This window comes from Scyliorhinus torazame, chromosome 4, assembly GCF_047496885.1.
Source record: "Scyliorhinus torazame isolate Kashiwa2021f chromosome 4, sScyTor2.1, whole genome shotgun sequence".
Taxonomy (NCBI): domain Eukaryota; kingdom Metazoa; phylum Chordata; class Chondrichthyes; order Carcharhiniformes; family Scyliorhinidae; genus Scyliorhinus; species Scyliorhinus torazame.
The window spans coordinates 314,139,044-314,155,258 of record NC_092710.1 but is presented as its reverse complement, the minus strand read 5'-3'; the positions used below and the strand labels follow the sequence as shown (position 1 = coordinate 314,155,258).

At 44.8% G+C, this 16,215-nt stretch overlaps 1 protein-coding gene across 3 annotated transcripts in view; it reads right to left on the bottom strand.

Moving 5' to 3' along the window:
• Window positions 1-16,215, bottom strand: part of tmem87b (transmembrane protein 87B) — a 109,811-nt gene that overhangs the window by 60,780 nt on the left and 32,816 nt on the right. For 2 of the 3 annotated variants that reach the window (XM_072500097.1, XM_072500096.1), the window contains exons 3-7: window positions 7,895-7,986; window positions 6,753-6,893; window positions 6,610-6,663; window positions 435-503; window positions 145-186 (exon numbers count right to left, since the gene is read on the bottom strand). In XM_072500097.1, coding sequence (XP_072356198.1) covers window positions 145-186; window positions 435-503; window positions 6,610-6,663; window positions 6,753-6,893; window positions 7,895-7,986 — 398 coding nt within the window. The remainder of the gene's footprint in view (window positions 1-144; window positions 187-434; window positions 504-6,609; window positions 6,664-6,752; window positions 6,894-7,894; window positions 7,987-16,215) is intronic. The other variant, XM_072500098.1, reaches the window with a different exon arrangement.

The following is a 16,215-nucleotide window of genomic DNA, read 5'->3' as shown; positions in this document are numbered from 1 at the left end:
AAACAAATATCCTGATACATTTTGTTTGATGCTGCTCTCAAAGGACTGTGTAAAGTTTGTTCATGAGATAATAACATTAACAGAATCAAGTTTGTATAAAATTGAAGTGACTTGAATATGTTAAATCCACAACTAACTCTGTACCTTTTCAGTTGTAATGTCTCTTTTCTGTAATGAATGACGATTCTGAAAAAAAATATTTTAAAATTTTTTTCTGTCCAGCGGTCTCATTAGCCGTGTTAAATAAGTCGCAATTCCTATATTTGTACGGGTCACACTTAACTATTATAGTGCAGACATAGTATATTCAATGATTATAATTCATATAGAATCATAAATGAAAATTGGAAAATAAATTCTCACTTGCATTAAAACTCAGGAGGAATGATCTCATGATGTGACAATTAAACCACAGTAAAACATTGATGCAGTACCTTATCACCTTCAGACACACGGACACGGTCAGTGGTCTTGGCATTCGAGTTGTTTTTTGCTTCTGCATTCTTGAAACAACATACAAAAGTTATACTCAGATTTAAGCTCCTGAACAGAAGACGTTAAAGTTACATTTCATCTAACATATACTTGCATTTACATTTTAAGATGCAGCAACATCAAAATCAAAAACAAAGACAAAATTGCAATCATTTCTTCCCGTCACAATGATTAGTCTGGGGAATATATGCTAAGAATGTCGGGTTTTTCTGACTGATTGGTCACATATTGGCTGGGCATGTTGGGGGAAACATTGCAGTCATATAGTGCATCAAGAATTTTCTCATTGTTTTGGAATGTTGAATAAATTTGTAAATAAGGAAACTAGTGCATCAGCATTGGCTGACCCAATCAGGGATACCTTTGAAATGCAGTTGACGGTGTTTCCACCTTAAAACGTAGAATTTTGAAGGATCCCTTTGACGTAAAGCAGTACCGTAGTCATTGTTCACTTTTCAATATTGTTTCAATTTAGGATTTTATGGCAGATGAATTAAGGATATAATTCCACCAATGTACAGAGATCATGGGAGAAAAATTCATTCATGTTTTCCAGCATGGCCTGAATGACCTCCTTCTGTGCCACAATGACTCTGGCTGCTTTGATTTCCCAGCAGCAGGCAATGCCGCAGGCCACTACCAACGTTGCACCCTTCATCAATATAATGGAGAGAAACCACACAGGTAGCAACCCACAGTGCTACCTGCTTCCAGGGAATCAACATAGGCCGGGAGGCTCCATTAGAAAGTCTAAGCTCTCCCGCTATCGAAGAATCACGGCAAATTTGCTGGGAGCAGCGCAGAGGAACGATTCATAGAATCCCTACAGTGCAGAAGGAGGCCATTCGGCCCATCGGGTCTGCATTGGCCCCTACTTAAGAGCACTCTACTTAAGCCCATGCCTCCACTCTATCCCCATAACCCAGTAACCCCACCCAACCTTTGCACTAAGGGAAAATTTATCACAGCCAATCTACCTAACCTGCACTTCTTCGGAGTGTGGAGGAAACCAGAGCATCCGGAGGAAACCCACACAGACACGGGGAGAAAATGCAAACTCTACACAGTCACCCAAGGCTGGAATTGGACCCAGGTTCCTGGAGCTGTGAGGCAGCAATGCTAACCACTATGCCACCGTGCCCCCTACTCTGCCAGAGTCCCCAGAACCCCAAGCATCTGAGTCACTGGAGTTGGGATTCGCAGTCAGGCTGACAAACTGAAGCAGCTTTTAAGTGCTCCACGCCCATACTCTCATAGCAGCCACGAGGATGGCTGGGAAAAGACATGCTCCCAGGTTCATGCACACAGACATGACCAGGATGCTGGATGTGTGGGAAGGAAGGGAGATACTCTCTTCCCCAGGGTGGGGCAGAAACAGCAGTGAGCAGCAACAACCAAAGCCTGGGAGGAGGAGGCAGTGGTAATGAGTCACACCAAGGAGACTGGCATGCAATATTGCAAGAAGATGAGCAACCTCCTTAAAGGAGCTTGGGTGAGTAACCACCTGTGTGCCCCTGGTATCACTCCCATCCTTGACCCCTCATATCTATCCCCAATCTACTAGATGCCAGTAACACACCACCTGCCAGCATGTCCCTCGGAACCAACCCTCCAGGAACCCCCAACACGTGGGACAGCATGTTGGCACAGTGGTTTGCACTGCTGCCTGACATTGGGTTTGATTCCGACCTTGGGTGACTGTGTGGAGTTTGCACTTTCTCCCTTGCCTGCGTGGGTTTCCTTTGGGTGCTCTGGTTTCGTCCCACAGGCCAAATATGTGCAGGTTAGGTATAATTGGCCATACTAAATTGCCCCTTAGTGTCCAAAGGTTGGGTGGGGTTACAGGGTTAGGACAGGGGCATGGGTCTAGGTAGGGTGCTCTTTCAGAGGGTCGGTGCAGACTCTGAGCTGAATGGCCTCTGCACTGTGGGGATTCTGTAATTCTCTGTCCTGCCCTTTGGTCAGGTGCCTTGTCCACACATGCCCACAGCTAGAAATCCAGCCCCATAAAAATGGTGTGCCAGAGTCTCACTATGTCCTTTGTGTCTCCAAGGATAAAGCTGACTATAATAAACAGGAGTAGCAGAAGACAGGTGGGGCATCCCTAACATTCGGGTTCACACTCCCTTGAGGAAAGGGAAATTTCACTTGCGGGGAGGCCTAGGAGAGGGAAGTGGCTGACATGGAGTTTGGCATACGGTGAGGAAATGAGAATCCAATGCAACTTCTACTCCCTATCATAATGAATCTATCATCTCATAAGATCATAAAACATAGGAGCAGAATTGGGCCATTCGGCCCATCGAGTCTGCTCCGCCATTCAATCATGGCTGATACTTTTCTCATCCCCATTTTCCTGCCTTCTCCCCATGACCCCTGATCGCCCTATTAATCAATCTATCTGTCTTGAAGATTTGGCCTCACCGAATTCTGCGGCAAAGAGTTCTACAAATTCACCACCCTCTGGCTGAAAAAATTCCTCCTCATCTCTGTTCAGAAGAATCGTTCCTTTAGTCTGAGATTGTTTCCTCTGGTTCTAGTTTTTCCTACAAGTGGAAACATCCTCTCCACGTCCACTCTATCCAGGCCTCGCAGTATCCTGTAAGTTTCAATAAGATCCCCCCTCATCCTTCTAAACTCCAACGTGTACAGACGCAGAGTCCTCAACCGTTACCCAAGCTCTTCATTCCAGGGGTCATTCTTGTGAACCTCCTCTGGACCCTTTCCAAGGCCAGCACATCCTTCCTTAGATACGAGGCCCAAAACTGCTTACAATACTCCAAATGGGTCTTGTACAGCTTCAGAAGTACATCCCTGCTCTTGTATTCTAGCCCTCTCGACATGAATGATAACATTGCATTTGCCTTCTGTAAGGTTTTCGGGCAATTCGGCCCTTTTTGGACTGCCCAAGAATAAAACCCAGAGACTGTAAACTGGACACTTTTCAGCCAAAGGAACGTAACCGAATTTCCCAGCAGGCTTGGTCCGCTGAGCTGAGTAGGGGCATAGGTATTTACAAACCGCCCCCCCAGGAGCTACAAGGAAGAAGGAGCCAGACAACTAGATAAGATTAAACACAGAGACAAAGGGGCATGGTAATGCTGTAAGGGGCCTGCCTGCAAGCAGGACAATGGGATGGTCATAGCCCCATGCAGATGTAAATGACTTGGCCTCCACCAGAGCAGAATCCAATCAACACCCCATCAACATAGCAGCGATCTCCAGAGCAGATGGAAGACTTTGAAAATCTTCACAAGGGAGCTCAACCTCGTAATCTCAAAAAGCAGACTGGAGGCGGACCTAGGGGAGGTACTCCCATCTTGACAGGTCTGACCGGCTCAAAGGGGGCAGGACCAGCGGGAACTTTAAACCTTATGGATTCAATGCAAAAGGGGCTGGCCGAACACAGGAAAAAGCCAGGTAAAACGGATATAAAAGGGGTTGTGTTTCGATTGAGGGTCTCTTGGCTTGACCTCTCCACCTTCGACTTGACCTCTCGCAGCCTGTGACCGTAAGTACCCTGCAGCAGCTTGCGAAACTCTCTTGACTTTGATAGTGGTTGAGGCTTTGGGGAAGGGGACTTGATTTGTGTTCCATGTCACTGCTAAAATTGTGTAACAATAAGATTTTACGTTGTGTCCGTTATAGTACTTCCTGAATAGACTTAGTTTGTGTTAGAGTTTAAGATTTTATTATAATTTCTTCTGTTTGATGATTTTGACCTGGGTTTTGCAATAAACCTTGATTTGCTGATAATTGGAGTCGTTTCAATTCTTCAATCTCTCACCAGCGATCTCTGACCAAGTCATTGTTAAGATATTCCTCACCTTAATTCCGGGGTCGAGAATCTAGGGTCATCTTGAACGATTCACTCAGGACAGGCTGCTGGTTAGGTAATAAACAGCAGTGTCCTATTCTCTCTCTTGGGAAAGCTACTCCAGTGAAGTAGGACCCGGGTGGGTGTTGCACCACCGGCAAGAGAGAGAATCACCTGGGCATTGGTGGGGGTCTGGATATCTGTGTGATATAAGCCTCAGGCTTCCGGTTAGGGATAAACGGCAGGCTTGATTCAGTGCTCTCTTCCGTGGAGGTGTCCCAGTGCGGCATCCCCTGGCCTCTGAAGTTTCAGTGCCAGCTGGAGAGAGACACACACAGATACTCAAACCCCAGATATCGGCCCAGTAGTGGAGTAGCAGAGATGGAACCCTCTACACTTCCAAACTGCCGAGAGAACCTGCACGTTAACCTTTAGAGAAGCTTAAAGAAGGATTCCCAAGTCCCTTTGTGCTTCTGATTTCCTAAGCAATTCCCCATTTAGAAAATAGACTACGACTCACTGCTGTGTTGAGGGAGGACACATGGAGGGATCTTGTACTGAAGCATTAAGGGTGGAGCTCAGGAATAAGAAGGGCAAAATCACAATGTTGGGAATGTACTATAGATCTCCCAACAGCCCACAGGAGACAGAGGAACAGTTGTGTAGTCAGATACTGAAAAAGCTGTGAAAAAAGCAGGGTAGTTGTGCTGGGTGATTTTAACTTCCCCATATTGACTGGGAATCCCTTACAGCCAGGGGCTCAGATGGAGAGCAATTTGTTAGGTGTGTCCAGGGGGCTTTTTGATACAGTATGTTGACCATCCAACCAGGTAGGGGGCCATACTGGGCAGCAATGGCAACTGCCAAGTGGAAACTCTGGTGGGATAGTCCTTGGATCGCACATGCGTGTATTTGGGGGCTGTTTAGCACAAGGCTAAATCGCTGGCTTTGAAAGCAGACCAAGGCAGGCCAGCAGCACCGGTCAGTTCCCGTAACAGCCTCCCCGAACAGGCGAAGGAATGTGGCGACTAGGGGCTTTTCACAGTAACTTCATTTGAAGCCTACTTGTGACAATAAGCGATTTTCATTTACATTGTATATGTTGTGTTGCCCTATTATGTATTTTCTTTTATTCCCTTTTCTTCCCATGTACTTCATGATCTGTTGAGCTGCTCGCAGAAAAATACTTTTCACTGTACCTCGGTACACGTGACAATAAACAAATCCAATCCAATCTAATCCAATGCCTGATTCTTAACTCTGAGGGGCCATTCTCTTCATAACAGTTGTGGAAAAATCCACTGGCCCTCGCTCAGCAATTCCCGCTCCAACCCTGGTGCTCAGCTATTAACATGGGGTTACAGTTGGGGAAAAAGTTTGGGAAGCACTGTCCTAGGGTCTTAAGTGGATGCACCAGTGGTAATATTTCAAAATTTCCTAGATTCTGGTAAATTTTCAATGGGTTAGAAAATCGCAAATCTAAACTTAATTCAATAAAAGGAGCGAAACAGAAAGCAGAGAAGAATAGGTCTGTTAGCTTAACACCGGTCATTAGATAATGCTGGAATGCATTAATAAGGAAGTATCAGGACATTTGGTAAATCATAGTTCAATCAACTAGACTCAACATGGCTTATGAAAGGAAAATCGTATTTGATAAACCCCTTCTTCCCATACCACTCTAATCTGCTAGACTCTGCACTATTGCTACTAAATACTCAATTACTCCTAAATGTATGAGTCCTAACGTTTTCAGCGGTCCTTAATTCAGTACTAATGGGAAAGAATCCCAAGTTCAAACCATTACAATGCTTTCAGTGCTAAATCTATCAGCAAGGACCAAGCAGCATTCACTGTGGACAGGCAGGGTATCTCTGACAGCAGCCTCTCAATTTCCATGTTTAATTGCTGATAGTCATATCATGATTTTTACTATAGCTAATTCCGGGGCCACAATATCAGTTACGTATGTTAAGAGTTAAAGTTGACGAAAAAAATTGACATAGCTGTAACTGTATTCCGGGCAGCACGGTGGCAGTGGTTAGCACTGCTGCCTCACGGCACCGAGGTCCCAGGTTTGATCCCGGCCCTGGGACACTGTCCGTGTGGAGTTTGCACATTCTCCCCTATCTGCATGGGTCTCACCCCCACAACCTAAAATGATGTGCAGGGTAGGTGGATCGGCCATACAAAATTGCCCCTTAATTAGGAAAAAGAAAATTGGATACTCTAAATTCTTTTAAAAAGCTGTAACTGTATTCCAGTTAGGCAAATATGAAATACCACCAATTAATTACCACGTTTGTATTTCGTGTCTGTACCACCACAGATTTGGGTCGGTCTTTGCTCATCTGAAATAGAAAGGTATATGTTAGATTGAAGGACAGAGCTTTTTAATTTAAATAGTTATGATATTTTAACACCTCTTTCATATACTCACATTAAATTTTGGGAAGACCTGGATTTCTTCTTTGCAAACAATATTTTCAGTCTTGTGTGCAATGTACTGCCCGTGACTTAATGGGTGAGGTTCAAGACTATTACTAACACCACTGCTGGAAAATCTTTTGTCATATATATCCTAACAAAAAGGAAAGAATATGTAAACCGACTAGATTGATCAGGAGACCAGGAGCAGCAAAATGTTAAGATCTTCAAATAAATGCAGAAAATTGATGCATTACTGCTGATAGCTTGCAAAAAGATTATTCTCCTTTAAGTAACAGGAACTAAGTTTTATGGGAAGATTTTATAATCACTTGCCAGTTGCAGCTTTTATTGAAAAGTTCACAAAATCCATATTGTGATTCCGACTGGGGTTTGAATTTTAGGTTGAGTGAATGCAGCTAATCTCAAATGTATTTTTCTGATGTCTTATCAGTGCAAAGCTAAAAACATTTGCAGTTGAGCCCAAAGAAGAGCATAATAATATGACCATTGATTAGTGACAATTTGAATGACAAATAAATGGTTTTTCATTCGGACAATGCACGGGATAAATAAACCCTAAATGGTTTTACCCCTTTAACAAATCAGTGTTGACGTTGTGGAGATTCATGAGAATTAATGAACCCATTACATGACCCTAGCCTTGTAGCTACAAGAGGCTACACCCCTTCAACCAATTGTATCCCTCAGGATGTGCTTTTCAATAATCTCGCAAGTATAGCAATACAAGTGAACATTCCACATAATAACAGAAAATGCTAGAAAAACTCAGCAGTTCTGGCAGCATCTGTGGAGAGAGAAACAAGAAGAGTCACACGGACTTGAAACATTAATTCTGTTCCTCCCTCTCCACAGACGCTGCTGAGTTTCCCCACATTTTGTGTTTTTATTTCAGATTTACAGCACCTGCAGTATTTTGCTTTTATTTCATATTAAAAGCCTGGTCCAATGACAATAGTTGACAATTCAGAGAAGTCAGACATTCTTAAAGTTTAATGTCCCAAATTAAATTACAATATTGTACTTTGAATATTTACCAAAGACGGTTTACATTGCCACTGTAAAAAGCTATAAAGGCATGAACGTTTCTTACATTCTAAGTCTGCACACAAAGTATTTTCTCAGGATACTTACTTTAATATTATTAAATTCATTGTGGCAAGGGTAATATCTGAGGTACCATTCAACTGTAAGCGATACTGCTTCAGGACATTTGAATGAAACAACTATGAAAGGGGCAAAAGAAAAAAAATATATAAACAAAAACTTTTAGAATATCACAACTGTTTGGCAAACTGCTGCACATGTACAACATGTAACAAAGGGGATTCAGGAAATTAAGCCTTCTTGAAATAACAATTTTCAATTGTATCAATTGACAAGATCAAAACACCACTTAGCTTGGAACAAACAAGATAGCTTCTCTGCTGACTTGCATACATAAATTCCCCAAGTTAGTTCGTAAACAGAATATCAGTGTGACTTTGTAGTTCGTTGGCATAGTCGGAATGATTGTTTGCATAACTTCGATATCCACCCAGGTCAACTGTGAAACTATTCTTCGGCGGTAACTTGCTAATGAGTACGATTGTTCACCTACTCCACGTTACAGGGTTCTGAGATTTCTTGCATGGCTGATGAGCCCGATCTTGGAGTCTCATCTTCAACCGCACACTTGACAGGTGTTCCCAGGAGGTGACACCGATCCTTGGACTCTAGATTGCTGGTATTCCTTCCTCAGGATTCTTTTCCGGGCTTCCTTGAAGAATTCAAGTGTCCCTTCAATCAGCAGGTTCCTCCAAGTAGATCTTTTCTGAGCAAGGGTCTCCCAGACGATGCGATTCCTTTGTACTTCTCTTGTTCGGAAGCCTTCCTTGAGCTGGGCAAGGAATATTTGCTTTGGTAGTCGGAACAATAATAATCTTTATTATTGTCCCAAACAGACTACACTGCAATGAAGTTTCTGTGAAAATCCCCGAGTCGCAACACTAACGAGCACGTCTTTCGGGACTTGTGGGAGGAAACCAGAGCATCCGGAGGAAACCCACACAGACACGGGAAGAACGTGCAGACTCCGCACAGACAGTGAGCCAAGCCGGGAATTGAACCTTGGACCCTGGCTCTGTGAAGCAACAGCGCTAACCACTGCTACCATGCCCCTAAGCACATGGCTGCCCAGCAGAGTTGGTTTTGCATGATCATGGCTGGTGCTCTTGGCTCCTTCAAGGATACTGATGTTAGTACACCTGTCCTCCCAGATGATACGGAAAATCTGTTTCAGATAGCATTGTGATGGTTCCTCTCCAGAGTCTTGAGGTGACATCTGTACGCAGTGCACGTTTCTGAGCCGTATAGAAGACTGGGAGGGTGACTGCCTTTTAAACGAGAATCTTGGTGTCAGCAATCGATGGGCCGAATGGCCTCCTTCTACACTGGGGATTCTTTGATTCTATGAGCATGGATGACACGGTCATCAAAGAACCTCATTCTTAGGTATCCGAAGGAGGCACCCGCACATTGGATATGATGTTGGGATCTCCGCATCAATGTCAGCTTTAAGGGGAGAGGTGGCTCCCCAGGTATGAGAAATGTTCCATATTTGGGAGGGTTTCTTGATTTTGATGGAGGGAGACACCAGATATTGCCCTGGATAGGGTAGGTGAAGGACTTGAGTCTTCCTGACTCGAGGCTGAGACTGATTCCTTGGTATGCTTCTGCGAAAGTGCCAATCATGAGTTGGAAATTCTCTTCTGAGTGGAGATGGCAATGTCATCCACATACTGAAGTTCCACCAGCGATGTCAGTGTCGATTTCCTTTTGGGTTTCAACCAGTTGAGGTTGAAAGGTTTTCCGTCCGCCTTGTAGACGATGTCCATTCCACTGGGAAACTTGCTCTTGACAAGATGAAGGATAGTGGCGATGAAGATGGAGAAAAGGGTGGGGGCGATGACACATCCCTGCTGGATGCCAGTTTTTAAAAAATATATTTTTATTCAACACCAGTCTTGACCTTGAAGGTTTGTGTCTTTTTTCCATCAGTGAGGACTTTGGCCAACATGGTGTCATGGAGGAGTCGGGAGGGTGTTTATGAATTTCCCTGGCCAGCCAGCCTTTGACAGGATCTTCCGTCGCACTTCCTGATCAATTGAGTTAAAAGCCTTGGTAAGATCGATGAAGGCCATGTAGAGTGGATGATGTTGCCCCTGGCATTACTCTTGGAAGTTCCCGAGCAGTGAAAGTCATGGCTTCCACGGTTTGGTCGAAGCCACACTGGCTTTCTGGAAAGACTTTTTCAGAGACTGGGAGCTGGCGAAGATTCAGGCAATGATCTTCCCGGCGATGGAGAGTAGGGGGATCAATTGATAGTTCCCACAGTGGGCCTGGTCTCTTTTCTTGAAGATGGTGGCGATGATGGGTGATCTCTTCTCCTCCAAGTTTGAAAATCTCCGCTGGGATCCCATTTACTTCTGCGGTTTTTCCATTTTTCATGTATTTAACTACGGCTTTGAATTTGTCCACGCTTGGTGGAGTCCAAGATCATCTTTGATGGGAAGCTCACATGACAGTGGCCCGGATGAGCCACTTTGGGGTAGAAGGTAGCAAGGTGTGACCTCACCTTTCCCGTTTCTAACCTCAGCCATACTACCTCAGTAGACGAGTCCTCATCAAACATTCTTTCTGCCACCGTAATACTGTCCCTGACTAACAATGCCACCCCTCCCCCTCTTTTACCACCTTCCCTGAGCTTACTGAAATATCGAAACCCTGGCACCTGCAACAACCATTCCTGTCCCTGCTCTATCCATGTCTCCGAAATGGCCACAACATCGAAGTCCCAGGTACCAACCCATGCTGCAAGTTCACCCACCTTATTCCGGATGCTCCTGGCATTGAAGAAGACACACTTTAAACCACCTTCCTGCCTGCACACTCCTGCAACTTTGAAACCTTACTCATGACCTCACTACTCTCCACCTCCTGCATACTGGAGCTACAATTCAGGTTCCCAATCCCCAGATCTAGTTTAAACCCTCCTGAAGAGCATTAGCAAATACCCCCCCCCAGGATATTGGTACCCCTCTGTTCCAGGTGTAGACCATCCCGTTTGTAGAGGTCCCACCTACCCCAGAATGAGCCCCAATTATCCAGGAATCTGAAAGCCTCCCTCCTGCACCATCCCTGTAGCCACGTGTTCAACTGCTCTCTCTCCCTATTCCTCGTCTTGCTAGCACGTGGCACGGGTAACAACCCAGAGATAATAACTGTTTGCCCTAGATCCAAGTTTCCACCCTAGCTCCCTGAATTCCTGCCTTACATCCCTACCCCTTTTCCTACATATGTCGTTGGGACCTATGTGGACCACGACTTGGGGCTGCTCCTCCCCCCCCGAAAACACGATCCGAGACATCGCGGACCCTGGCATCTGGGAGGCAACACACCAACAGCGAGTCTCTCTCATTCCCACAGAATCTCCTATCTATCCCCCTAACTATGGAGTCTCCAATGACTAATGCTCTACTCCTCTCCCCCCTTCCCTTCTGAGCAACAGGGACAGACTCTGTGCCAGAGACCTGTACCCCATGGCTTACCCCTGGTAAGTCCCCCCCCCCCCCAACAGTATCCAAAGCAGTACACTGGTTACTAAGGGGAACGACCACAGGGGATCCCTGTACTGACTGCTTCCTCCCAGCCCCTCTCACCGTCACCCATCTATCTTTATTCTTCGGAGTTACTACATCCCTGAAGCTATCTATAACCACATCTGCCTCCCGAATGATCCGAAGTTCATCCAGCTCCAGAACACGGTTTCTGAGGAGCTGGAGATGGGTGCACTTCCCACAGATGAAATCAGCAGGGACACTGGCGGCGTCCCACACTTCAAACATTCTGCAGGAGGAACATTGAACTGCCTTCCCTGCCATCCTCTCTAGATAAAACAAGAAAAAGAAAGGAAGAGCTTACCTGATAATCACTCAACCCCTTAGGTTAGAGGAGGTGGAAGGGTGGGGGACACTACAAGTGTAGTATCTTGGGTTTAGCAACCGCCCAACTTATATACAGGTACTAACAAATCTTCCCAGAAATCCCCACTGCCGACTTCCTGCAGCTGTAAAGGTAAGTTTTAAAAGTTATTCTTACCTTCCCGACAGGCCCCTGGACACTGCTCCCGCCGAAAATCTATCTGACACGGATAGCTTTCTCTGCTTGGAGAAAATCAAGTTCGCCTTGAGAGGGTCACAGTTAAGGTTCGCCCGGAGGTGGCAACCGTTCGTCAACTTCTTTGCAGAAAATTAAACGTCAGCAGAGGGGGGGGGGTGGTTAGTTTAGATTACAGTAGGGGGTTAATAAATTTTGTCGGTTGCTTTGAGACCACAAATACCTCAATAAAATGTTTCTTAAAAAAATCTTTGATGGGGAGTTGGGGGATTTCCTCAAACACGTCCTCATCTGTGGTTGTGAGTTCTTTGAAGTGTTCTCTCCGTAGAAGGCCGATGTTTTCTCTGTCTCTCAAAAGGATCCGTCCTTACTCTGCACCATTCTGAGGTTTTGGTTATTGGATCCATATATTGCCTTGGTGGCACTGAAGAAGCTCCAGGTATCATGCTAGTCAGTGAGGAGTTGCAGCTCCTGATCTTTAAGAGTCCACCATGGGTTCTTGATGTCCCTAGTTCATCTTTGTACCTCTGCCATAGCTAATTGATGGCTATGTCATTTTGTCAGGAGCAGAGAGCTTTCCTCTTCTTGGAAGGTGTGGTCATTCTTGTTGAACCAGTCTTGGTGTTTCCAGGTCTTGTAGCTGATGGTTTCTTCACAGCTTGAGATGATGTGAAATTATATAGGTACGTTAAATGATTAGATCACTACTAACCTTCAATTTCCATTTCAAGTACAGAATTACTTCTGTACCACTAGAAGGTCAGGAACATGCAGAAATACAGTCCAGCATATTATTTTACAAAAGTTACTTTTCCATTTCAAAGTATCATGAAACTTGATTATAAAACAAGTTTGCATTCAAATAATATATTTAACATTGTAAAACATCCAAGGAGCTTGGATGCATTTTTTTTTTAAAAAGCCAAGTCTAAAAGAGATATTAGAGTAGAATAAGAGAAGGGAGGTCTGACTGAATAGCATTACAATGATCAAGCTGAGTGACATACAGGGAGTTAGGTGGTACTACAGAGGTTGAAGTAGACAGATCTTCTGAAAGAAACGATAGGCGATTGGAAGCTCAACTTCGAGTTGAATAGAAAGCAGAGGATGTGATCAATCGGAGAGAGATGGATGGAGTCAGCGGCAAGGGTACAGAGTTTCAGGCGGGCATCAATGATTTCCACTTTGCTACCGTTTAGTTGGACGAAAGCGAATCTTAATTCAAAACTGATGTCTGACAACATATCTAGACAGATGGGTTAGAAGTAGAGTTGGATGGCTTCACCCAAACCAGAGTACTGCACCATGTTCTGGTCACTGTACTTTAGGAAATCTGTGAGGGTCCTTGAAAGTGTGCAGAGGAGATTTATCAGAACAGTTCCAAAAATGAGACATTTGCATCGCAAGGTTAGGTTGGAGAAGCTGTGGCTGTTTTCCTTGAAGCAAATTAGATTGAGGGGAGATTTTATTGAAGTGTACAAGGTTACAATCTATTCTCCATCTCATTTAAAAGATAACAACACAGGAAATGGGAGCAGGTGTGCACCATATGGCCTCTCAAGACTGCTCTGCCATTCAATATAATAATAGCTGATCTTCTGCCTTATCTCCATTTTGCTGCCTGCTTCCCATATCCCTCTGCCAAGTGAAACCAAATATCTGAGTTTCAAAGCCTTAAATACATTTCGCAATAGAGTATCCATAAACCTCCAGGGTAGAAGATTACAAGCCCTTTGAGTGAAGAGATTTCTCACCTCAATCCTAAATGATTGGCCCCGTATCCCGAGACTGCCCCCATGTCCCAGATTCCCAGGCTAGGGAAAACAACAACATGTCTACCCTGTCAAGCCCCTTCAGAATCTTATATGTTTCAATGAGATTGCCATTCATTCTTTTTAACTCCAGACAATATAGACCCAATTTACCCAGCCTATCATGATGGGATAACACAAACATCCCAGAGACCAATGGAGTGAACCTTCACCATACCATCTCCAATGCAAATATAGGAGACCAAATCTGCAGACAATATTCCAGGAATGGCCTCACAAAACCCTGTCCAATTGAGATGTGGACTTCACTGGTTAGGCCAGAATTTATTGCCCATTCCCAATTGCCCTTGAGAAGGTAGTGCTGAGCTACCTTTTTGAATCGATGCAGTCCATGTGGTGTAGGTACACCCAAAGCACCTCTGGGGAGTGAGTTCAGGATTTTGACCCAGTGTCAATGAAGGAATGATGATACATTTCCAAGTCAGGGTGGCGAGTGACTTTTGAGGGGAACTTACGGGTGATGGTTCCCCCATGTACTTGCTGCCCTTGTCCTTCTAGACGTAAGTGGCCGAAGGTTTGGAAGATGCTGTCAAAGGCGGTTTGAGGAGTTCTTTAAGTGCATCTTGTAGACAGTACATACTGCTACGGCCGTGCATTGGTGGTGGAGGGAGTGAATGTTTGTGGATGAGGTGCCAATCAATGGGCTGCTTTGTCGTGAATGGTGTCAAGCTTCTTGATTGTTGGAGCTGCACTCATCCAGGTAAATGCAGTGCATTCCAAAACACTCCTGACTCATGCTTTATAGATGGTGGAAAGGCTTTGGGGAGTGAGGCGAGTTATTTGCCACTGGATTCCTAGCCTCTGACTTGCTCTTGTAGCCACATATTTATATGGCTAGTCCAGTTCATAGAACATATAGTGCAGAAGGAGGCCATTCGGCCCATCGAGCATGCACTGACCCACTCAAGCCCTCACTTCCACCCTATCCCCGTAACCCAATAACCCCATCTAACCTTTTTTGGTCACTAAGGGCAATTTATCATGGCCAATCCACCAAACCTGCACGACTTTGGACTGTTGGAGGAAACCGGAGCACCCGGAGGAAACCCACGCAGACACGGGAGAACGTGCAGACTCCGCACAGACAGTGATCCAGCAGGGAATCGAACCTCGGACCCTGGCACTGTGAAGCCACAGTACTATCCACTTGTGCTACCGTGCTGCCCGGTTCAGTTTCTGGTCAATGGCAACCCCCAGGATGTTGCATGATTATACCCAAATCCCACTGAACATCAACATCTACACGTTTCACACCATTGAGGGGGGAGAGCTGACCGGTGGTGATTTAGCCCGAGGATCACCGCACCTCAGGCGAGGGGCAAGGTTGAGAAAGCGGCACCTTCATGAATAACCGCAGCCGGTATAGGAATTGAACCAGTGCTGCAGGCCTTGCTCTGCATCACGAACCAGCTGTCTAGCCAAATGAGCTAAACCAGTCTCTGGCACCACCTACCAACTTGTTGCCCGCTCACTAATCTGTCAATATATTTTTGCAGCCTCATGTTCTTTTCACAGCTTGCATTCCACCTAGTTTTGCATTGTCAGGAAACTTAGCCAAAGTCTCTCTGTATTCGACTATGACATAATACATAGCTGAGACCTCTGTACTGATCCTTGTGGCACTCGACTGGTCACAGGCTGTGAATTTGGAAAAAGCTCCATTTATCCCAACACTCTGGGTCCTATCCTTTAACCAATCATCTATTCACGCTAACATATTACTCCCAGTACACTAAACTTTTTTGTGGAACCTTACTGAATTCCGTTTGGAAATCCAAGTGTACAGCATCTGCTGATTCCCATTCATCTACAATTCATTACATCCTCAAATAACACAAATAAATTTGTCTTGGTGCTGACTTTGTCTCGGCTTCCCATGCGTTTTCTAAATGCATTGGAAAGACTTGCTTGGTAGCAGATTCCAGTATTCTTCCAATGACGGATGTCAGACTAATGAGCCTTTGGTTCCCATTTTCCCTCTCTCTTCCTCCTTTCTTTGAATAGCTACATTATATTTGCCAACTTCCAATCCACTGGGACCATTTTAGACTCGAAGGAATTTTAGAAAATCATAAGCAGCACAACCACTTTCTCTGCATCTTCCTTTTTTAGAACCCTAAAATGTAGGTGCTGGGATTTGTCAGATTTTAGTCCCTTAATTTCACCAATGTTTTTTCTTTGCTGATATGAATCACTTGAAGCATACGAAGCAAGAGACAATACTATCAAAGCTTTTCATCTTGCACTCATTAGGATAGCTCACTAGAAATTTCCAACAGTAATGGGGGAACAATAATTTATACTGCATGAGAAGAGAGAGCTGATTGGTTGGCAAGTAGACTGTGATTGGGGGGAGGTTGCCATGGAGAATGCAGCATGGAACAGTCAACTTCCCAGCTATCTTCGAATTCAAACCATGCAGGTCGACTCTGATTGCTTATTGTTTATTCAAGGCATTGCTCTGGT